At 41.0% G+C, this 25,949-nt stretch overlaps 1 protein-coding gene across 1 annotated transcript; it reads left to right on the top strand.

The window, feature by feature from the left end:
• Nucleotides 1–4,788: 4,788 nt before the first annotated feature.
• On the top strand, nucleotides 4,789–25,400 carry cnot6a (CCR4-NOT transcription complex, subunit 6a). The gene is made up of 12 exons (XM_061725156.1): nucleotides 4,789–4,936; nucleotides 6,235–6,356; nucleotides 7,970–8,156; nucleotides 8,379–8,464; nucleotides 8,562–8,666; nucleotides 8,829–8,897; nucleotides 9,417–9,574; nucleotides 12,988–13,142; nucleotides 16,822–16,976; nucleotides 17,184–17,417; nucleotides 20,241–20,443; nucleotides 20,612–25,400. Exons 2-12 carry the CDS (start codon nucleotides 6,245–6,247, stop codon nucleotides 20,825–20,827), a joined length of 1,680 nt encoding a protein of 559 aa, XP_061581140.1. The 5' UTR covers nucleotides 4,789–4,936; nucleotides 6,235–6,244; the 3' UTR covers nucleotides 20,828–25,400.
• The last annotated feature ends 549 nt before the right edge of the window (nucleotides 25,401–25,949 follow it).

The raw sequence follows: 25,949 nt of genomic DNA, 5'->3' as shown, positions 1-25,949 counted from the left end.
GGCGTCAGATAATGAAGGAGAAGTGAATTTGGTTGCAGAAGACATACAGGTGCGGGGCCAAATGTCAACATGTATGAACAGAAAGTCATATGTATGCGCTAAATTGTACACATATGCCAGTGATGTCATAAATATAAGGTCTGTTTGGGTTTGAATTGAAGGCAAAACCTGTCTGATGGGAGGCCTAAATGAGACAGATTGCGCATAACAGAGAAAGACTGGTGAAGCTTGGGGGTTTTCAGAGTTGGTTTCCGGAACCCTGCCCTGTTTGGTACAAATTGTAATTCTTATGTCATTCTGAGTGTCAGGCTGTGTTTAATTGTTTTATTGTTTTGGAATTTTGGTGTAACATTTAATTTGCATGCATGTTTTTGTTGCTTTGTTTAGTTATTATTGTTTGAAATGTAACTTTTTGTGTGTTTTGAGTTTGGCATGCAATTACCTTTTTTTTTGAGTTGATTAGACACAGCTGAACACCATTAAGGCAGGAACCGGATTCTGACTGACAGCTGCAGTGGCCAATGAACCACTGCAGGCTGGCCCCCCCAGACCAACGGTGGACCAGGGGAGGGTTCCCTTCCCCCTAGATATTCAACAGAGAATGCACAGGGCATGGACGGAGAATGGACTGAGGCGGATGGACTGATGCCCACGGGGGCCCAGGTGGTTGGGGAGCCCCCGGCGGCCTCGGACTTGGACCGGGGCTCCCTGTTGGCGTGGGCCTGACTGCCGATGCTTCCAGAGGGGGCGCTAGAGGACAGTGAGCCTGGAACGGAATGACTGTGACTGTTCATTTTTTAACCTTTTAACCTTTTAAGGATTGGCCATTTTAAGAAACAGTTCTCCCATTTTAAGTGAAATTTTCCCCACCCTTGATTTTATAACAGTCTTTGCGCAATAAATGTTTGTTGCTGCACCCTTGTTTTGTTTGTGCTTTACTAAGCGCTGCTCACCCTCGAAGAACGGAACTAAAGTATTTCCTGGGGGACTTTGGTTCTTGTAGTACCAAACCGCTAAGAACCACCCCTTTGACACTTACAATAAAGACCTTCGCAGTATTTGAACGGAACGCCAGCCAAAACCTGACTCCAGTGTTTTTCTTCAGTCCATTGATGAAGGTGTTATTACTTATAGAAAAAAAACCAAATGGATTCTCTACACTACCTCATACTGCTGCACCTTTCAATCTTTTTTTAAATTGTATATATGTTAATAAGAGCTGCCATTTGTTTATTTACTGTAGGCTACGGTGAGCAAAATATCCGGAGTCAAATTCCCTGTCTTGTTTGACCTGACTTGGCCAATAAACCTGATTCTGATTCCATCCATCCATCCATGAGAACGGAACATTATTTCACTGCTTATGGGAACGTGTGGAAGGATGTTATAAATTGTTTGTCAGAGATGTTTAATGCTAAAGTCCCCCTAAATGCCAAACTGTGTGTGCTTGGAATATACCCAAAGAACTTCCTACAAACGTCAAAGCAATATACAGTTCTGGACTTTGGACTTTCAGGAGAGCTGTTGCACTATGTTGGAAGAGTATGGATGCTCCGACATTGAGACTGTGGATAAGGGAGCTTTCTGGCTGTATTGGACTGGAAAGACTAACGTACATTGCTAGGAAAACGAAAGGACTTTGCTGAATTCTGGGAACCATATATGAACATTATTACAGATGAAAGTGCAAGATTTACCTGAAAATAACTTGTAAATATTGTGGAAAATATCATCTTATTTATTTTTTATTTTTTATTTATTTATTTCTGTTTAATTTATTTTATTTTTCCTCCCTGATTGGTTAATTCAATATATTATTTATATTTCAATTGAAAATGGTGCAAGCTAAGTGTATGTGTGTCTATGTAATGTATGCGTAAATGTAAGTTTGAAAAACTAAAAAACGACAAACATTGTGGAAAAAAAATCTATCTATCTATCTATCTATCTATCTATCTATCTATCTATCTATCTATCTATCTATCTATCTATCTATCTATCTATCTATCCATCCATCCATCCATCCATCCATCCATCCATCCATCCATCCATCCATCCATCCATCCATCCATCCATCCATCCATCCATCCATCCATCCATCCATCCCTCCATCCCTCCCTCCCTCCCTCCCTCCCTCCATCCATCCATCATCCATCCCTCCCTCCCTCCCTCCCTCCCTCCCTCCATCATCCATCCATCCATCCATCATCCATTCATCCATCCATCTGTCATCCATCCATCCATCCATCCATCCATCCCTCCCTCCCTCCCTCCCTCCCTCCCTCCATCCATCCATCATCCATCCCTCCCTCCCTCCCTCCCTCCCTCCCTCCATCATCCCTCCATCCATCCATCATCCATCCATCCATCCATCCATCATCCATCCCTCCCTCCCTCCCTCCCTCCATCCATAATTCCTCCATCCATCATCCATCCATCCATCCATCCACCCATCCATCCGTCATCCATCAATCATCCAGCCATCCATCCCTCCCTCCCTCCCTCCCTCCCTCCCTCCATCCATCCATCATCCATCCATATATCATCCATCCATCCCTCCATCCATCATCCATCCATTCATCCAGCCATCCATCCATCCATCATCCATCCATATATCATCCATCCATCGCTCCCTCCATCCATCATCCATCCATTTATCCATCCATCCATCCATCATTCATCCATCCATCATCCATCCATCCATTCATCATCCATCCATCCATTCATCCATCCATCATCCATCCATCCATTCATCTTCCATCCATCATCCATCCATCCATTCATCATCCATCCATCCATTCATCATCCATCATCCATCATCCATCCATCCATTCATCATCCATCGATCATCCCTCCATCATCCATTCATCAATCCATCCATCCATCATCCATTCATCCCTCCATCCATCCATTATCCATCCATCATCCATCCATCAATTCATCCCTCCATCCATCCATCCATCATCCATCCAACCATCCATCAATCATCCATCCATCATCCATCCATCCATCATCCATCCAACACCCATCAATCATCCATCCATCCATTCATCATCCATCCCTCCATTCATTCATCCACCCATCCATCATCCATCCCTCCATTCATTCATCCATCCATCCATCATTCATCCATCCATCATCCATCCATTCATTCATCCATCCATCCATCCATTCATCCATCATCTATCCATCATCCATCCATACATCATCCATCCATTCATCCATTCATCATCCATTCATCATCCATCCATCATCCATCCATCCATCCATCATCCATCCATCATCCATTCATCATCCATCCATCCATCCATCCATCATCCATCCATCATCCATCCATCATCCATTCATCATCCATCCATCCATCATCCATCCATCATCCATCCATCCATACATCCATCCATCCATCCATCCATCATGCATCCATCCATCCATCATCCATCCATCATCCATCCATCCATACATACATACATCCATCCATCCATCCATCCATCCATCCATCCATCCATTCATCATCCATCCATCCATTCATCATCCATCCATCATCCATCCATCATCCATTCATCATCCATCCATCCATCATCCATCCATCATCCATCCATCCATACATCCATCCATCCATCCATCCATCATGCATCCATCCATCCATCATCCATCCATCATCCATCCATCCATACATACATACATCCATCCATCCATCCATCCATCCATCCATCCATCATCCATCCATCCATCCATTCATCCATCCATCATCCATCCATTCATCATCCATCCATCCATCCATCCATCCATCCATTCATCCATCCATCATCCATCCATCCATCCATCCATCATGCATCCATCCATCCATCCATCATCCATCCATCATCCATCCATCCATTCATCCATCCATCATCCATCCATCCATCCATCCATCCATCCATCCATCATCCATCATGCATCCATCCATCCATCCATCATCCATCCATCATCCATCCATCCATCCATCCATCCATCCATCCATCCATCATCCATCATGCATCCATCCATCCATCCATCATCCATCCATCATCCATCCATCCATACATCCATACATCCATCCATCCATCCATCATCCATCCATCCATCCATCATCCATCCATCCATCCATCATCCATCCATCCATCCATCATCCATCATCCATCCATCCATCCATCCATCCATCCATCCATCCATCCATCATCCATCCATCCATCCATCCATCCATCCATCCATCATCCATCCATCCATCCATCCATCCATCCATCCATCCATCATCCATCATCCATCCATCCATCATCCATCCATCATCCATCATCCATCCATCCATCCATCCATCCATCCATCCATCCATCATCCATCCATACATCCATACATCCATCCATCCATCCATCCATCATCCATCATCCATCATCCATCCATCCATCCATCATCCATCCATCCATCCATCCATCATCCATCCATCATCCATCCATCCATCCATCATCCATCCATCCATCCATCCATCATCCATCCATCCATCCATCCATCCATCCATCATCCATCCATCCATCGATCATCCATCCATCCATCCATCCATCCATCCATCCATCATCCATCCATCCATCCATCATCCATCATCCATCCATCCATCCATCCATCCATCCATCCATCCATCCATCCATCCATCCATCCATCCATCCATCCATCCATCATCCATCCATCCATCCATCATCCATCATCCATCCATCCATCCATCCATCCATCATCCATCCATCCCTCCGCCCCTCCCTCCTCGTGTCCACTGATCAACAGCTGTCCGTCTCCACCAATAGGATCCTCTCTGTTATCGCAGAGCTCCAGCTCCTCGGTCGCCATGATACAGCAGCAGCGGAAGCGGAGAAGTAGCTAGAAAACAAAAGAAAACACGCAGTCGTCCTCGCCGTTTGGTATGCTCTTGCAGGTAAACCAGCCCTCTCCTCTCCCCTCCACCTCCCCGTATTCCTGGCAGGTTTCCCCGCGGCGTGTGCGCCCCGCTCCGGCCGGGCCGTGGTTCTACCCGGAGGAACTTATTGGAGCAGGAAGTGGCTCAGCTTCACATAATTGGAGCTGCTAGCCTTTAGCCTTTAGCTAACTCCGGCTAGGCTACACAGCACACAACACCACGTTAGTGCAGCCTTTTGTCGCTCTTTGTGCGTCCATTCCGCCACTATTCCCCCCAGCGAGGGTGATTCGTGCCTGTTGTAGCTCGTTTTCTCTGCGGATGTGTCGGTGTTCCGTGTGTCGTGGCCTAGTGTTGCATGCGCAGCTCGGTGCTTTGCCATTATGTAAACAACAAGTGTGCAGTATTCTGATAATCGTGGAGGAAATGCTTACTAGAGACTCGTTTGAGACGGTGCCCGGGGCCGATAAAATACTAACATTTCACCAAGTTAATGTACACGTCTTCCAAGCTGGTTAGATCTACTTTTGTTATGTATAGTTCGCTCGCTGCCAATTTAGGTTAAGCTTTGTTAATCAGGCAGCCACACGAAAACAATCTAGTCACAGATCTGTTTATCTCCCATTTATGAAGTCTCATTTGTATAGTTTTTTTTAGATGTAAATTAAAACTTTAGATAGCTGTAATCATGCTTGGAATCATTGTATTATAGCGCTTAATTTTACATTATTAACTTATGTAACAGCAATGTAATCGCAGTTGCTGTCGCATGTGATGCGTACTAATATAGTCGCTTATAATATACACTCTATGTTACGTCTTGATTGAAAATGTATCGGTTGGTAAGGGTTAGGTTAGAATTGGGAAGCCTGTTACTTGATGAGCTGCATGCATGCATGCCTCTCCAACCTCCCACAGAGAGCTTTAGGCATGTTTCAGGCCCAGGTTGTCTTTGATTTTGACAAAAAATACAAGATAAAAAATTAAAATTGTACAAAAGAATCACTTTGTATTTCTTTTGTACAATTTTATTTTTTTATCTTGTATTTTTTGCATAATTCTTGTCTGTTGAAATTGTAAATAGGTCATACTTATTCTCACTACCTCAAACTGCTGCACCTTAAAATGTTTATAATTTTTGTACATAGAAATTCCACATTTGTCGTTTGTTCATTTGTTTATTGTTTACCTTTAATACCATAGAGAGCGAAACTACCGGAGTCAAATTCCTTGTTGGACAATGTTCGAACCTGGCCAATAAAGCTGATTCTGATTCTGATTTCCATGAGAGTAAGTTGTAATGCAAACTATCTCTGTAGTGTTATAGGAATGCCCAAGGAAAAATATGACCCGCCGGATCCCAGGCGGATGTACACAATTATGTCCAGCGAGGAGGCAGCAAACGGGAAGAAGTCATACTGGGCTGAGCTGGAAATCAGTGGTGAGTATTGTCTGGATACATCAGATTTTTTTACAGATAAAGCTAACTTTGACTTAACAGTTCACACCAGATGCTCCTGACACTGATTAAAAATAGACAAAAAAAAATCCTAAACTATATTATTTTCCAAAACATGTTATGATATTGGGTGGATGACTAAAGTAGGTTTATTTGGAAAGGTTTAGTCTCTCAAGATTAATTGGACTGATCTTTAAAGGAAAGTGCAGCTGCAGAGGAAATGGATGATTTATTAAGATCAACTCTCAACCCCCTCCAACCCCCCCCCCCCCCCCCCCCCCCCCCACACACACACACACACACACACACTTTGATTTTAATTGTTATTCAACTAGTTGCAGTGCATCAAACATAAAAATGGATGAGTAATGGGGCTCCTTCTCGAGAGTGACTTTAAAGGGAGAGGTTTTATAGCTTAATACAGTGGTTAAATCGTCATGAAATTTCTGTAAGTTCAAAATCTTGTTAAGTGTGTGGGGAGGGGTGGGGGGGCATTATTAAGTTTTATGTAAAGTGCCTTGTGTTGCATTTTTTTTTATTTGTATGAAAAGCGCTATACAAATAAAGTTTGATTTGAAGTAAGTAGAGTAGTCTAGGCAAAGAAAATAGACGAAGGATGTGCATCTAAGTTTTTTTTTTTTCATATATTAGCTTTGCAAATTTATTTTTTTTTAATTCTTTTTTTTTTTTTTTTTTTTTTTAAACTTGTCTCCATATATATATTAATAGCTCTGCAACTTTAGATAATCTATATTTTAAATTCTTTACCTTATTTTCTTAATAAAATTATAGTAGTTTAACTTTGCCAATATCGGTCAATAGAAATGGAATGGAGTGAGTGACTTTGCTTTCTTTTCTTTTGACCTGTGCCGAGCTTGCTAGTTTTGGTGAAGTGGAGCAATGTATGATCGTCTGCAGCAGGGCTTTCAACTTGTTCAATTTCTCTTATCTGACTCATTTTAGGAGAAGATGGGGATGATGTGAGTCGAGACATTTATGGTGTTTTTCTGGAGTACTCAGCGTTAATTTTCACACCTTTTACTTATTAGATGAGTCACCTCCAGCTCCCTCCCTACCAGGACATGTAGACATGTGTCCATGATGACAAGACCAATTTTATTGCTTGCTGAATTTCTAGCTGTTTCATTTTTTGTTTTAGTTTTTTTACATTTGATGGCTAACTTTAGCAGAGATTCAACTACATAGTGCCGCCCTGATGGCATTGTTACATTATCTAACACTGAAGCAGGAAGAAGTGCATTGGAGGTCGGTTTTGCATGACAGGGGACATGCAATTACAAATTATAAATCCTGATTCTTGAATAATTTTTGACAGTTTCTGTTTTCCCCTCAAACTCCTTATTTTATAAAAAGTTTGAGGTAGGTGGCTTTAGAAAAACATTGACAGTGTGTCGCCTTGATTCTGTTTGCATGTGTAGTCTTCCGTGATATATCTGCAGTATCAGTTGTGCTCAGGCATAGTTTTCATTCTACTGAAGTCATTTCATCCATGTACACACTTCCTTTCATAAAAAGGCATTATATTGAAAAACATACTTTTTTTTTTGTGTGTGCCATTCTTGACGTTTTTGTAGGCCGAGTAAGGAGTCTCAGCACAGCCCTGTGGTCTCTCACCCACCTCACTGCCCTGCACCTCAGTGACAACTCACTGTCACGCATCCCGCCAGACATTGCCAAACTACACAACCTGGTGTACCTGGATCTCTCATCCAATAAGATCAGGAGCCTGCCGTCAGAGCTCGGCAACATGGTGTCTCTCAGGTTAGTGATTTCAGCATACACATATTGACATTTTACACATGTGCAAATAAAAAAAAAAAAAGCAGGATTTTAAAATGTTATTATGTAAATGTGGAACCCCCCCCCCCCTCGGTTTATTTTTCTTTTAAACACAGTAACACATTTTGAAAGGTTTAAAAAAAAAAAAGATGTATCTCAGGAGGGCTAGCTTCTAATTATCCAATTCCCATCTGTCCTCCACAGGGAATTGCTTTTAAATAACAACCAGTTGCGAGTTCTGCCATTTGAATTGGGAAAACTGTTTCAGTTACAAACACTGGGGTTGAAAGGTGAGTGGCTCATCAAGTTTTTCATAGCCATTCTACCCTTGAAATCCCACTGTTTATGTCAGCGATGATTCAGACTTATTATCTCTTTCTTCACCAGGAAACCCACTTGCACAAGAAATTATGAGCCTCTACCAGGAACCCGATGGCACACGGAGACTGCTCAGCTACTTGTTAGACAATCTGGCAGGGGCTATCAAACGCAGTGAGCATTTATTTTCTTCTGCACTTGTGAGACTGGATAAGAATAGTATATTGCCACATTACTGTGTTTTATCTGTATTTGATCAATCAGTGACCTACAAGTTGTTGTTGAGTTGACTGGAAACTGTATTCAATTTCTTTTTTTCTTCTTTTTTTTGCACAGTACCAGCAGAGCAACCCCCAGCCCGGTCATGGATCACAATCCAGGAACCGGAGCGGACACTCCCCTCGGGTAAGAATAACCTACACCGAAAAGTGACTTTGAACATATCTTTTTTTTTTAGATGTTTTAAACTCTACATAATCATATTTTAAAAATATGAACCCTCATTGTGATTACTTGCGGTGCATTAAGTATTCTTACATTTTAAAAGGCATGTATTTTTCCATATAAATATGAGTTGATGTGTTGAAATGGCAGAACCATTTGAGTGTAAGTGTAAGGTTTCAAAGTTGTTTTTATCGATGTGCATCTGGACATAAACCCATAGAAATACTTTTGTAGTAAATGTAAATATTTTGGTTGAACTGGTGAAACCGGTCCAGGGTGTATCCTGCCTCTTGTCTGATTAATGCTTTAAACAAGTCTGAATTTCAGGTTATACTTGTGGGCATAATTTGGGTTAAGAAAAAGTTGCGCATGTAATGGTAGAAAACATAGCAGAATGGTTTGAATTTGCTCATTTAAAGGCATTCAAAATTTGTAATTCTTGTTGAAAATGGAAAACTCTTGTCGGTTTCCCTTCCTCAGCATTGTTCTCTGTGATGTGCTACAACGTACTGTGCGATAAGTATGCCACTCGACAGCTATATGGCTACTGCCCCTCCTGGGCTCTAACCTGGGAGTACAGGAAGAAATCCATCATGCAGGAGATCATGGGCTGCAATGCAGACATCATCAGTTTGCAGGTGAGAAATAACATCTATTTAGATTTTAAAATGGCCTCTTGTGGACAATTTAGTTTAGTTTTTTCCCCCCCGCACCAAATGAAAATGCACGAACAGTTGAGTAATCCATTATCACTGCTACATAAAGTCCCTCTGTTGAAGTACTGCGTTCAGAGTTGAGACTGAGTGGAGTTGAGGAAATAATGCACCCCATCAGAAGTCTTTATTCACTTACGTTTGAAACGCACTTGACTTGCGTAAATAATAGATTTGGTAGAAATTATTTCACCAAAGGAAAAGTTGGTAAAAGATATGAATCAGACAATAAGGGTTAGGTTTTTTTTATTAAATTTTTTTTCTTCTCAGGCCATCTCACCTCACATACTGCCTGGTAGCTGATTAATACACACCTTCCATGGTGTTTCATGGTTTGATCTTTAGTTTCTGTAGTGCTCTGGCAGTTCAGCCCTTCAATCTTGTACATTTTGGAAAGATGTGCTTTATAGTCATACCCTTATTTGACAATTTTTAACCAGGTGGTGTTGCAAAGCTGATGCTATCACCGTTTCATAGCTGCCTCAGCTTTGGAGCATTTTAAGAACTGTTTAGATTTTTTTTTCCCTCCACAGGGAGTCATTACAGAGCCATGTCATTACATCTTTTTCAGTGGTGCTTGTGCTTCCCTTTGGTGTTTGAATTTCTACAGAGGACCACAGTGCACAAATGACATGGATCACAGCGTTCATCTTGTTTTCTTCAAAATGCCAATGTGCATTTATAAAGATGGTCATAACCAATAGTTGCTGCGTGTTAATGCTCTTTGCTCTGCCAACTGGAATTTTCAAATGCTGACCGTTATTTATGAAATCCGCTACAAACCACTACAAACAGAGATTTATACCCTTTGTTTTAAGCAGGTCATTTAGAAACGCCTAACAAGGTTGGGTGAAATCAACACAAACTGTTTTTAAACTCACTTTAAAATGACTATTGTAAATGCTGTTTTATGCAACATATCAGACCGAGTTGAAGGCTGATCTTTAAACATCAAATGTTCTCCACTTCCATGTTTTAGCAAAGCTTTTTATTTTTCTCTTTAGCATACTAAAGGGTGTACAGTGGTCCTTTTTTATATAACATTCAAAATGTTTTTATCAGACTGGTATCTTGTTGCCCCTTTAAATTTGTTTGTTTGGTTCTTTAGAAGAAGAGGTTGGGCTCAACAAGTATTGGAACCGCTTTCTTGGAAAATGAAGTTTTATGGTTCTGAAAAACAGATTATAAGACACACTTGTAGCAGAATGCTGAACTGCCTGACCAAAGATAATCCAGCTTTTCATATGTAATTCATCTGCTACCTGAAACTGGAAACTAAACAAATATCCAGTATTAACTTGATAATGTTTGTTTTTACTATCCAATTTACAAATGGTCATGATTGTCTGCCCATCAGTTGACAAACATTTTTGCTGAGCCTAATGCAATTTTCCTGGATAATCAAATGCAAGCCTTGTCCTCTGGGCTGTCAGCGCTCTTCATATTATCACTAATGAAGGACTACATTTTTTCCTAATTTTGATAAATCTTTTGGTAATTGCATGGATTTTAATTTGACCAAAAGATCCTAATGTTTGTAAAACTCAGAAATATCAAATAGACACGCAAAATTATAAATGTCATAAATGTGGGGAAAAAAATAGATTAGGGCATAGGCGTTGTATTTGTGGAGGGACCTATGAATGAATCAACTCTGTTGTCGCAGTTACAGACTGACAACTGTGTGCTACACAATCATGGCTTTTTAACTCAACCTCACACTGAACTAAATCGGTATTATTGAATCCTTACAGTTGTCTCCTATTTCTACGCTATAAGAATATACTGTGGATTTTATGACACAAGTCCAAATAAAATGGAAAATTCAATGGAAAAAGAGCTACAACTACACAGAGGAAGTGTTTATAGTCCTATTCAAAGATCCTTTGGGTTCTCAAGATCCAGACTGATAAACTGGTGATGGATAACTAACCAGATGCTGTGCTGGTCGACAAACCCCAGAACAAAGCTGTAGTAACAGACACGGCAATGTCAAGAAGCAGGAACACGGGCAGATGGAAAAATGCCAAAGGGTTGAGGGAGCAACTAGAAAAGATGTGGAGGTGAAGACATCAGCGGTACCCATGGTAACTGGATCACTCGGAGCGGTGACCTGCAAGCTGGGAAATCAAAACTACGACTGCTCCAATGGGAAAAGTTTACTACTTTTAACGTTTACATAAAAAATAATCAGGAAAATAGTGTGACCATTTTCATGAAAATGTGGTAAACTTTCTCACGCAGTTGTTAATTTTATGAGAGATGGATGCTGATGCTTTTCAGGTGCAGACCGGATATTTTTCTATAATATACTAATTCAACCGGCCAGTCAACTCAGCCAGAAACCTTTTCACCTCTTCTGTGAATTTCTGTGGCCTTACTTTGCATGATTATCAAGGGGTTGGTGTTCAGCATATGTGAACTTGTGATTCATCACCTTATAGCTGTAAGGCATATCAGACTACAACCATACCTCCTCAAACAGAAAAATGCTGTGTAAATAATGTACAATAAATGACAAATCTCAGTAACCCACATTTTATTGGGTTCATGGGAACTGTAGAAATCAATGGAAAAAGTGTTGAAATTATAAAATGTCTCACTTTAATGAAAAATATGAGTTTACTGTAGATTTAATGGCAGTAACATATCTGGAAAAAAAGTTGGGGCACGGTAAAGAAAAGGCTGCAAAAGACAATGATACAAACAAGAAAGACCTGTAGCAACATCTGGGAAATGATTAAATTAATTGGTAAAAACTCTTGAGTGTCTTGAAGGCTGTGAAGATTTTGAATATATCATCATAACATTGTCAAAAGATTTTTAAGGATGTGGAGAAATTTCTGTGTAAGGGATAAGGCCAAAAATCAATATTTAATTCTTGTGATCTCGGGCCCCTCGAGCAACACAAGATTAAAAACAGGAGCAATTCTGTCATGGAAATACTTTTTATTAGATTAGATCACTTCAGAATTCAGTGTCTGGGAACACGGCTCTCCATGCCGTCCACAAATGGAGGCTAAAAGTAGAACGAGTGTTTCTCAATATCTACACAAACTAAAACTATGGTTTAAGAATCTGATGTGTACGTGTCTTGGTGGAGGTCAGAGTCCTTTTAGATTGCAAATTTTATTAGATTTTCTTTAATTATGTTTTTAATTTTTCTGTAAAAGCCAACAATATCTGTCAACTAAAGTGATAAAACATTCAGTGGAATATTTGTATGTGCATGTGTTTTTATATTAGCATCATTGTATAATTGTTTACTTTTAGTAAACTGAGCTGATTTAGTGAGAATTTAACTTTTTTTTTTCTTCTCCCCGCCGTTTTGATTACAGGAAGTTGAGACGGAGCAGTATTTCAATTACTTCTTGCCTGAGCTGAAGGAGCAAGGATACGATGGGTTCTTCAGTCCAAAGTCACGAGCGCGAACGATGTCCGAATCGGATCGTAAACATGTGGATGGATGTGCAATTTTCTTCAAGCCCGAGAAGTAGGTCTACAAAATAACTTGTGGCCTACATTTAAAGAAAATACTTTTTTTTTTTTTATACATATTGTTGACAAATTAATATGTTAATATACAATTTTTTATACCTTTTTTATACAAAAGCAAATAACTACCGGTACCTTATTTTGTGGACCATTAGGCAGATTGCATTATAATGCGCAATATCAATGGGTCTATTTTCATAAATAAAGCGCACCGGGTTATAAGATGCATGATGAAGCATATATAAAGTGACGCGAAATGGTCTGGTAAATCGAACTTTATTCAACTCGTTCACAATACCTCAGAATATCATTTAGTTGTAACTAATACAGAGAAATACACTCTAATTTCAAATAATTTGTCTTCCACGAATCCACAAATAAAAACTAGAAGGGGGGAAGCTTCGTACTACGTCCTGTTCTGATTGGTTCATCGTTGCCAACAATAGCTGACACCTGAAGTTGGTGGGAGGTTGGATTATGATTGGATTATCATATAGATTTGAAAATTGGGTTTACGCTAAAAACCTAATGTTGGCTTGACATCTAATTATAGTAAGGTACGACTTTGTCGTTTATCAAAGTTGCACCAATATATTTAGACAGATTTTTGAGCGCAGTGTACCACATAAAATTGGTTCAATTTTAAAATCATTCGATTTTGGAGAAAAACGAATGATTTTAAGTGCACCTTGGCATGCGGAAAATATGGTGCTTGATATCTAAAGATTTAACATTGGATTGGTGTTTTTACCCAAGCACAATGTCTTTTTCTCTGCTGTGGCTATTTTTCCTGCTATCGCGCTCTGTTGTCCTGAGGCGCCACCATTACCCCTCCCCTCCTCAGAAGTGAGGCTGTTTTTCTTTTTTCCAGCGCTGCTGTCTGTAGCGTTGGTACATCTGAACACAACCTGCTGTTGAAAGGTTAATGTTTACAGCAAACTATAGTCCCTTTCAGCATTCATTCTGACAAGAGGGAATAGGCTGCAGAGGTGCTAAAACTCTGGGTAGCCATCAATAATTGAAAGTGGGAAGACTACCACACAAGGAGAGGGTGGATCCATCCACCCACTTCTGTGTTGAAGGTCGCAGAAGTAGCTCTGGAAGAAACAGAAGCTCTACATGCTCATCTCGCTGAACGCGTGGAGCCTGCATGCTAAGCACTTGCTCCATGCTTTTTAATTTGTCTTTTACTAAGCAGATTTCACATTGACTATATTAGTCATCTACAATGAGAAATGTTGAGATGTTATTTTACCAGCTTGCGTCGCCCCCCAAAAAATCCTGCTTGGCATTTCATATCGTGTGATGCACCTAATGCGTATACTCATATTTCAATGTCAGTGGTTCATTTATGTACATCAGATTGATGTCGACCCCAGTTTCAGATGTTTTAAAATTGTTAAAGGAGCTGTATGTAAGAGCAATAATAAAACGAATCATAAAATGACCCCGATATGTCAACAGACATTTAAAAATCATGTTAATTTCAAATACTTATGTCACTGACAACAGCACTCAAGCCAGGATATTCCAGTTTAAAAAGAGGAGTTGCAGCCCTCAACTGATGTTGATGTTGTCATTTTTTGTTTTGGCCTGAAGCTCCACCCTCCACCTATCTCCCAATCACCAAGTCAGTAATGTTTCTGAAGCTCCACCCTCCACCTATCTCCCAATCACCAAGTCAGTATTGTTTCTGAAGCTCCACCCTCCACCTATCTCCCAATCACCAAGTCAGTATTGTTTCTGAAGCTCCACCCTCCACCTATCTCCCAATCACAAAGTCAGTATTGTTTCTGAAGCTCCACCCTCCACCTATCTCCCAATCACCAAGTCAGTATTGTTTCTGAAGCTCCACCCTCCACCTATCTCCCAATCACCAAGTCGGTATTGTTTCGGCATCCGGGTTGCCAGCTCGGCTCTAATTATCGCAGCCATGGCAGCCTACGTTCCTGCTGCATTCTGCAGCCTACCTGGCAACCTCTGGTCGGGGGGAGGAGGGGGAGGGTACACGCCGCTCAACAATATTTGGAAAGTGACTGCAGTACCAGTTTTGGCCATTTCTTATAGACGGTTCCTTTAAGTTCAAAAGGAAAAAAAAAAAAGCTTATTCACAGTATTTAATGGCACATAACCAGGGCTGCACATAAGTGGGCCGCCAGAGCGCATGCGCCGTCAAAATCCACAGTGCGCTGTCAATCTTGTGCTGCGAAGTGCTTTTGCGTACCAACAGCTGGGGGTCATATTATTGGTTGTGGCCAGACCAGAATACTAATATTAAAAAATCTATTGGGAGAGCTTTTCCCCAGAACTGCCACTCAAAGTTGGTACTGGCCAATCACAGCGCGTCCTTACTCGGTGGGTTGAGCAGGAAGAGAGGTAAGGATCAGCTTTACTGAACAAACCCCGACACGTCTCGTCAAAATGTCCAAGAAGCAAGCGCCATTAAGTAATTATTTTGGCGTTCCACCACCACCAACTACAAAGAGACGCCTAACTGAACTACTACCCGAATCGAACAGAAAACATGTGTTCGCCGAGAAGTGGCTGCATGATGTTACGCGGCGACGCGCACCGTACGTTCGCTCTCCCGCGTATCCTACCCCGTAAGCTCTGCGTTGGTGCAACGCGGAACCATAAATCAGCCAGTGTCCGTCATTGCGTGCAGCAGTTACCTGCGCCAGGAGGACGCTGCTCTCTGATTATGGCTCACAGTTTATGAAAACCCCAAATAAATTGGAGAATATTTTATGAAATCAATAAACAATTCCATCATCAAAATTATAACAAATAAAGGTTTAACATATCTTGCTTTGCATATAATAAGACTAGGTAATATATTAGTTTCACCTTTTAAGTTGAATTATTAAAATAGATTAACTTTTACACCATATTCTAGTTGAATTATTGAAATAATTTAACTTTTACACCATATTCTAGTTGAATTATTGAAATAAATTAACTTTTACACCAAATTCTAGTTGAATTATTGAAATAAGTTAACTTTTACACCATATTCTTCACCTGTAGCAATATTCTACACCTTGGCTGATGTGGACATACATAGCATAGGCGGCTATTTCAGCTGCTATATGGTTGGCTGTCTGTACAGTCATGCAAGTTCAATGCTATTAAAGAACAAGTTTTTTCATATAAAATAAACAATTTTATGCAGTTTAGAAGTTTTGGGGCTTTTTTTTGGCTCCTGCGCTGCTGAAATCGGGGCGTCCTTTATTTCTATTTCTGAAAGTTGGCAACCCTAGGTGCAAAATATGCTTTTATACTGACTCTACAGATTAACACGCACCATAATTTGTTAATTATTCTTTATAAGGGAATAAATATCGTTTTGCCTATAACTTATTCCTGCACCCCTCTTATCGATCCGGCAAGACGGGTCACCGCGTTTTTGGAGCCCCAAGTCACATATCCAGGGGCTCCTCTTAGCACCAGACCAAAATAATTATGTGCAGCCCTGCACATAACAGATTTATTCAGGGATCATCCACAGGTCTTTGCAGAACCCTTACTATCATTTTAAGCCTACACCACTTAAAGTATACTTCCAATGATGTTATTTCTCCTTATTTGTAACATGTCAGAAATGATGAACTCGTTTGTTTTTTATTATAATTTATTCTTACTCTCTGCGAAATGTGTTTTTCAACGTTTCTCTCCAGGTTCAGTGCAGTGCAGAAGCACACGGTGGAGTTCAACCAGCTGGCCATGGCTAACTCCGAGGGTTCAGAGGCCATGCTGAACAGGGTGATGACGAAGGACAACATCGGAGTAGCTGTACTTCTTGAGGTCCGCAAAGAGATGATGGAGCTCTCCTGTGAGTAATCACTTTATTTTGATTGTTCTGTAGGGATTCTTCTTTGACTGCAGGGTATTAATTTCAAAATTAACTACATTTAGATTTATTTTTTTTAAGCACTGATTTTTACTGTTAATCTTTATCAGAAACTCACTGAGCAGCTGGGTTTATCTTGATATGCCTTAAACGCTCTTTTCTCCGACCACACTTTCTCCCTTTGTTCAGCTGGAAAGTCACTCCATGGTATGGAGAAGCAGCTTATCCTGGTGGCCAATGCCCACATGCACTGGGACCCAGAGTACTCCGATGTCAAGCTAGTCCAAACCATGATGTTCCTGTCAGAGGTGAAAAACATCGTAGACAAGGCCACACGCAGTCTCAAGCTGTCGTCTGTCTCTGGTGAGATCAATCCCATTCCACTGGTGATGTGCGCTGACCTCAACTCCCTGCCCGACTCGGGTAAGCAAGACTAACTGGAACCATAAGGTTGTTGGATTAGTTTACTGGCGGTCACTGATAGTGTCATGTTGATCTGGAGCAAAAAAGAAAATCTGTCATCTAAATTGCAGTATTTTTGTTTTTGAACTGAATCTGTCAGTTCATAATTTCCTTGTTATAATTAAAAAGAAATGCCTGGAAGGGACTTCACACTAAACAGGTACAATTCTCAGACTGGAACAATGAGGATTTTCATTCATAATTCAGGTGTGTCTATTATGGCACTTTTACACTGGTACCTCCTCAGCCCGACTCCACTCACCTTGCCCTCGTTTATTTTCGATATCCGGATGAGAAGTAGGTGGGATTGGAGCGAAGCTGCTGTGACGTATTTGATTGAGTCATCTAAACAAAGAAGACAACAACACTAAAGATGTAGAACCTGGAGGAGATGATAAATGTGCTGCTGGGTCTGTGGCTTGTGTTCGATATCAAGTTAAAAAATGAGAGTGAAAGAAGCTTCAAGCGGCAACGTTTTTTTTTTTTTTTTTTGTCTCAGCGCTGCTGAAAAGTCCGTTGGTAGCTGCGAGCAGCTATGGAGTGACAGAGCTCCTGGTAGATCTGGTCGTTCCTTATCGCCCGTCTAGATCCCTTTTTAATTCTCTCCTCAGCCACCAGGTTTATGAACTTCTGCACCTCAGAGTTGGATCACCAAACAGACTTTTGCGCTGCCATTGCCTGTCGAATAAAATGAACAAGGAGTCGCTCTTGCGCTGATTTCTGCCTCGTGACTCAGACGTCTGACTCCAACCCCCCGACCAATCGGTGGCCTGTAGTGTGATGACGTCAGATGCAGCCGAGTAATTACAGAAAAAGTATTTACTCGGCACGGCTCCACCCGCCTCCACCCCTTGTTGAGAAGCGCAAAACCGAGGCGAGTCGAGTCGGGCTGAGCAGGTGCTAGTGTAAAAGCGCCATTAGAGCGTAAAACTACTAGAATGCAGGTGAAACAGGTAATTTGTTCTCTGTTAAATAGAGGGTCTGCATTGACGTCACTTTCCCACTGGACCACGTCCCCTTACTCGCACTGAGTGGCAAAAACAGCTGCAACTAGTAGGGAGATTGTGGAGAAGACGGGATAACAGCCAATTATCGGCTTAAATTAAAGGCAGTTGGACTTGACAGTGACCCGTACAGTTACCCCAAGAACCAGTGGTCCATGGACATTAATATTTGTCCACAAATCCAGTTTCCTGATATTTATATGTACTTAATTTATATGCCGGTGAAATACACGAAGCAAAGCTTGAAGGCATACAAAAGTCTTGACGCTTGGTCCGACTTCAAGGCAGGATTTATTGTAGAAATGAAAGTGATGAGGACACCGAACTTTATGATTTGACCGTTTAACGTTAGCTACCCAAAAATCCAACATTACCTGATACAAAATGGGAACCGCAAATCCACGTTTCAGTGCCTGGAATCCAGTTGTTTCTTCGAATTGCAGCGATCCATTTGTTTCTCTTAAGCGTATTTTTTGGCAGTCTGTAAAACCATAACCCCGATTTCTTGCTAAATCTATGAGCACAGTCGATCGCACAACAGCTCTTTCCCATTTAAGATGTTTTCGAGTTGCTCCAACTGAAAGTCTACGCTGCCACTGAGTCTTTCTGCCACTCAGTCTTTCTGCCACTCAGTGGGCGTAACCCGCTGTGAAGTCGCATCTGTGACGTCATGCACATTCCCTCTATTAGAAAATGAGAGTAAGAATAGTAATGCACTGTAAATTTCTCTGTGAGATGGTTGATTAGAATTGTCAGGTTGGAAATGTTGTTATTGGTTTGTTTCTAATGGGAATATTGATGATTTACACCTTTTGAAAATGCAATGACCAGAAATGGTGATAGGAATTTGAGGGAAATGGGATGTAACTCTGCCTTTGGTACAATCTTTGCAACACAAACATGTATTTGTCAGATTCTCTCATTCTTTTTTTATTTTTCCTTAGAAAGTTAAATCAGATTGTTAGGTTTTCCCCAAACCATTGCATCCCCATCAGGGGGTTTAAATGCCTCCAATCACATTCTTTTCTAGAGGTACATTTGAACCAATATGGTTCTCTGGTGTCTGAGGGCTGAGAAGCTCTGAAGAACGATGTACCTTCATCTACGGCTGCATTTGCTTCGTGGGTATAAACATTGAAGTGCTGTAACGGCCTACACTGAGTGCTGGACCAGTGAAAATTGCACAATAACTCTGCTGTTCAGTAGAAGCTCAAGACATCCTGAACTTCACTGCAGTCCAGTTTTTAGCTGCAGATGTGAAAAACTTAAATTATCAGGTTTTAATTGACATATCTGATCTTTGAGTTTTTTTGTTGTTTTTTTTTTTCCCTTTCCCGCTTTGTTATGCCGATACTGGCACAGACGTACTTGGCGCCAACCACTGGAACTATGAAAAGATTTACTGCGATCCAAAATGATTTATACCGCCCTCGTTGTGATTGGGAATGGAACAGATGTCTCATGGCACTGCCAGAGACGCCAGTCTTGGCTTTTCTTCTCTTAACTTCATCTCACTTTGTCATTCATTTACCAGCCAACTATTTGTCTTTCTCTCCATCTATTATGGGTTGTATGAAGTCTTTTTTTTTTCTTCTTAAGAATACATTTTGCCATGAATGTGTAATCCTTTAAATTGCATCTTGTTACAACGATACTGATAGTGTGCTGTTCTGTATATTAGAGGGAGAAACAGACTTGGTTTAGTTACAGAGGACGAAGGGTCTTGTGACTTTTTGGATCTTTTTATTTTAATGACGCCTCTCTTCTCTGGTTTGTATAGGTGTAGTGGAGTACCTAAGTACTGGCGGAGTGGACTGCACCCACAAGGACTTCAAGGAGCTGCGCTACAGTGACTGCCTGACCAAATTCAACTGCAACGGCAAGAACAGCACGTCCAACGGCAGGATCACACACGGCTTCAAACTGAAGAGCGCCTACGAGAACGGCCTGATGCCTTACACCAATTACACCTTTGACTTCAAGGTAATTTCACCAATTGCAGAAATATTTGTGTGGTGCAAAAAAACTAAATCTGAGTTGAACTAAAACTGAGTTGAATGAATGTACATAAAAATGTCACATTAATATTTATCATTTGCACTCTAAAGGGTCAGTCTGTTCGTTGACAAAGTTCCCCTCTTTTCTCTTTAGGGTGTTATCGACTATATTTTCTACTCTCGGCCTCACCTGAACGTGCTGGGTATCTTGGGGCCTCTGGACCCCCACTGGCTTGTAGAGAACAATGTCAGCGGCTGCCCACACCCTCACATCCCCTCTGACCACTTCTCCCTGTTTGCCCAGCTGGAGTTGCTCCTGCCCAACCTCCCCTCCCAGGTCAATGGGCTTCACCTGCCCACACGCAGGTAGTGAGACCCCGCCATACCACCAGGGGGAGCTCCAACCACAGCTTCTCCCTCTCAACCCCGCTTCCCTCCCTCCACCAGCTCCTTCCTCCACCCCACTGGAGATGGAAGACACACACAGACACAAACACACACAAACACAAAACACAACCTGTAAAATATTCGTACAGTGAGGTCTGGCTGACAGGGATTTCGTATGTTATAGATACTCTATATTTTTCTGTTTTCTTTCTGTTTTTCTTTTAAAGATCTTTTTTTAACTGCTTGATTCAGTCCGGTTTGTGTATTATATTTCGTGTATTGGGCTCCCTTTCCTCATCCGAGTCACTGATCCTACCTACTTTGCTTCTGTCTTGCAAACTAGAGGGGATGGTAGCTTATTCAGGTTCATCACATTGGATTTGGTTTTAAAGCGAGGGGAAACTTGCGGCTGAGGGGATGATGTTTTACCTACAAAGCTCCAGAGCTGATGGTCTGCTGGTCTGTCTGTCCTGTATAAATCTAAAACCAGCAAAGACAGCAGACCTATCCGTCTCAGACCTTGCTTTAGCTTAGGCTTGTTATCGCCTGTACTTTGGGCCAAAAGGATACTTACTCAGTCTTTCTAGGACGCGTTCTGGATTTGGAGGCGATGGAACAAAAGCAGCTTTTTATCTGTTGGATTACTATCCCTGAGAGGCGGATGAAGTTCAGGTTGCATGTGGTGGGGTTTTCTGCTGTCATTTTGTGGTGCTGAGGCCTTTTGTGAGGTCATGGCCTCCTGTGGTGCTACAAGATAGTAAACACCTCCGACCCCAGCCCTGGTGCATTAGCCGCCAAACCCACCGATGCCTAGACAACCAGATTTCTTTGCCTACATTTGTCCGATGTTTCACGTCGGCAGTATGTAGCCTTAAAGAAAGACGCTGTGAGAAACTGAGAGCAGCTACCATCCTTTATGCAGACTGTTTCACGCCAACTTGTACAGTTGTCAGGCTCGTCTTGTGCTTAGGAGGTCACGTGGGCTGTGTATCACCTTTCTTTGAGCAAGGGATTTGGGCGGAATGGCAGAGGCGATAATGGCTGATACACCGGAATAAAACCAGCATTCCTTTCACTGTCGGGAGTTGTCGTCGTCCAACTCCACACATGCAAGCTTACACACACAAACACACTTGCATACACGCGCAAGATGAATTTTCAGGCAGATCTGTAGCACTGTCTCCGAGGCCAGTAATGACTTTCCCCAGCCATAAGTCCCATACACAAAACCAGTGAGGTTTTTTTTGTTCGTTTGTTTTTTTTCACAAGTGTTTGTACAGAATAGAAACCTAGACTCAGTCTTTACATGATTGTATATGAACCACAAAAGACCTGTTTTCTGGCGTTTTTTGTACGAAGAGTAAATTATGATCCGATTTGAAAAAAAGATTGTATTGTAAACTATGGCTAAATTTTTATCCAGTTGATGTTAAGATGAATTGATATTACCAGCTTGTACAAAAGACGAAAGAAGAGGTTGTTCATGGCGTTCGCTGTCACTACTTTGCACTCCCTAGAGATTAACTGTAAGTAATGTATCAGTATTGTTTAATGATTTGCTCTCCCTCTCACTCTGAGGTTGGCGTGATTTTTGCTGGCATATTGCTGCGATGTAAATAGACATTGAGGAAATTCTGTTGCTTCTTGCCCATTAACAAAGCCATTGATCCACGCTGCTGCCATCAGCTCTGAAAAGGACGTGCAAGGATGAATCGCATCTGTTCTTCTATACATCTCATTCAAAAGTGACATCTGATTGACACAACTTGCATCAATCCCCGTTGTACATCGTGCCTCACTGTAGCAGTTGACGTCGTCTTGCACTATTTACATGCGACGAACGCCTGAACAACCTTTTCTCTTTTTATTTTTAAATACTGTCGAGACATTTGTGAAGATTTAATGTCCTTTTTTTTTTGTTGATGTTCATTTCCTTTTTTAATGAGATGTGACAATACTATGATATGTACATCCTTCCTATTCATTGAGCTCTCTATTAATCAGGTATGCTTTTTTTTCCCACCAACCCTCTCTTTCCTCTGCAAGGAACATGAGTAGGGCATCTTATGAATTCACTTTTGTTTGTTGTACTCCTTGTTTGTACCCAAGTCCCTTGGCTTTGTTCCTGGCCGTGAATTTTAAATTTACCCAAGTCTGTCCATCACCTCCCCCTCCCATTAACCTCCCAAACATCAGACTTTACTTGACAATTATACTAATCAAGTTGTGTCTTTTTAAGTCTTTTTGCCCAACTGCTTTGTATACATTTTCTACCCTTGTCACTGCAGCTATAGTGCCATTTGTGGACCCCCTAACTCTGCATTGGAAAGGGTGGAAGCTCTCACTTTTCTCTGCTTTTTGAACAAGGCATGAAGGTCAGCAGGCTTTCTGAAACCCAGGCTGGTGTATTACTATGAATCTGATTTTTGATACATCCCCCAAAAAATGAGAAATCTGTCAGCAGTGATGTAATTATTTCAACTGTCACGCTTTCACATGGATGATGAGCACTTAGCAGATTCAGATGCCGCCCTATTCACTCTGTCCACTCGTATGAATTATTAAAGGTTTTCATCACTTCGTGTGTTGAAGTGATATTTTTAAAAGCAAGTAGGAAATATAAATTTAATCTTCAGATCAATGTCTTTGTACCCCAACATTATTTTCAAAATTTTTTGCCCTCATTATCCCGCTCTCCCTAATGAAAACCAATGTGTCCAGTTTGATTTTTATCCTTTTCTTTTCTGAATGGCATTAGTATTGTAGTAGACTTTAAAGGGTAGCTTTTTTTTGTAAAGTGTGAATAAAAGATGTATCCCATGTTTCTCTTCTAAAAAGATATTGGATTGTGTTAATGATGTGTAAATCATTGATTTTTCTGATGGTGTTATGTTTACTGCATTGTTTTTAACCTTTCCCCAACTCCCCTCCCATCACAAACCAAATCCTCTGTAGAAATCATCACGACTGACGTTGTCTTGACGGGTCAAAGTTGAATGTTCGTGATGATGCCTCACGGGATTAAGTCTGGAGCGTGTTTTGACAGAAAAGAACCTGCATCGTTGACATTAATTAAATCTCAGCACAGGGATTTTTTTTTTAAGAAAAAAAGAGGAAAAGTAGGAGGGGAAGAAAAAAAAAAAAGCAAAGTTTTCAGCTTTATTTTTGATGTCTCGTGGCACTAGGCGGACAGTGCTCGCGCCCGGCGGTTCGGGCGGCGGACTGATCTCACTAGTGGCCGCACAGTTCTGTTGAACACCGTTCGACAGGTGTAAAACGTGTTTGTAACGGCAAAGCTAATCATGTGCCACTAGACTGGTCTTGTGATGATTTTTTGAGTACTTCTAGTCCATCTCATTCTGTTCTTGTGCATTACAGTGGTTAAATCTGTTGAGCTAGTTAGCTACTGTTGATAGTCACTGATTTAAGTCCATCTTCTTTGGTTTTGACGCTCCTCTTTCCCTTTTCCTCTGAATATCTTGTCAAATCAGAGCTGAACTTATGGAACGCTGTAAGCTCTTGTGAGTGATCACATGTTTTTTTTTTCTGTTTTTTCTTTGCTGTTGCTTTGTTTAGGTGTAGAGTGATTTTTGTTTCTCCTCCCCAGGCTGCATCTTTGTAACGGTGCACACCAAAGCTGCTTGTAGTTCGGTTGTGTTTTAGAGCGACTCCCTGCACCGACCACTCACTCATCCAAAAACCCCAAACCATCACCTCCATGAAAAGTAGGGCTTTAAGGAAAGCAAGGTACTTTTGTCCTTTTCCTTGAAACACATCAACACAAACACACACAAGAACTTTCCACTGCTTTTTTTTTTTTTTTTTTTTTTTCTTTTTCAATTCATCAGCTAAACTTGGCAATAATAACCGGAAACATTGTCATTCATATTTCTTTGGGTCTTTATTCAGTTCATCTGGGGAAATGTAGCTACTTTCAAACTGGCGGGTTTTTTTTTTGTTTTTTTTTTCTTCCTTTTTATCTAAACTCTCCATCTTCAATTCTCCACACTGTTGATTTACCTGAGCACATTTTTACATCTTTTAACCATACATTTTGTATATTTTCTCATCTCCCTGCCAATTTAGTGGTAGTTGTTCAATGATCAGGATTGTCTCTCTGTAGTCAGCTGAGTACATATATTGATCTGTGTCACTGTGTTAATGCACTGGACCAACTATTGTTTACCATTCATGAAATACCAGCAAAAAAAAAAGGAAAAAAAAAAGACAAAACACTTGCACAATGTTTTAGAATGTCCATTAACCCAGACGAGAAATCAAGGCAGCTGTTTTCAAATCAACACATACTGTTTTAAAAGATACTGAATGGTAAACAATGCTTTATGTTGTACCCCTTAGCCGTCCTCTTGATTATTTTTGGATTAGTTTTATTCTTTTATTTTTTCCTTTGACTACAGGTTCTGCTTGTTTCCTTTACACCTACCTATGTATTTTCCTACTTCGGGTTGAAAATAAATTCTGTATTATCTGTTTCAAGCGGTGTCGCCTGATTCTTTGCGATGGATATTGAAAATAAATTCTGTATCTGTTCTCCACGTCCTGCCTGCTTGTTCCATCTTTTTTCTCTCCCTCAGGCTACTTTTAGCAGTAGTTGTGCTGTTGGTATTATAATAGAAGGGATTTTTTTTATAGTATTCTCATCTTCAGTGTGTTTGTGTTTATTTATGGGCGAACCAAACATGTTGAGAAAGGAAGCGACTCACTTGTTTTTGAGGTTTCTGGGTCTCATTGCTGCTAGAAACAATAGTGTGGATGTTCGTTAAGATTCTCCACGAGTGTTCGGCACTTCTTGAAGCTGCAAATGTGTCAAACAGCTGCTGGAGGCTGGAGTATGAGACCCAAGAGTATACAGTGCTGTGTTGTTGTTTTTTCTTCTCCCAGCTCCAGCCAAACCTTGAATCAGCTTCATTAAAATATGTTAATATCACTGGCTGTTAACACACTTCCCTAAACTGCTGGGTTTTAAAAACTATCCGGGTTGAAGTCGCCGAGTCAAAGGTCAAAAATGTTTAATTTTTCAAGGAACATCAACACCACAGATGCAGTCTCATAAGACTGACCTATTTGTACCCGAGAGACAAAAG

This window comes from Cololabis saira, chromosome 7 (assembly GCF_033807715.1).
Source record: "Cololabis saira isolate AMF1-May2022 chromosome 7, fColSai1.1, whole genome shotgun sequence".
Taxonomy (NCBI): Eukaryota; Metazoa; Chordata; class Actinopteri; order Beloniformes; family Belonidae; genus Cololabis; species Cololabis saira.
The sequence above is the reverse complement of the archived record's forward strand: the minus strand, read 5'-3'. Positions and strand labels throughout refer to the sequence as shown.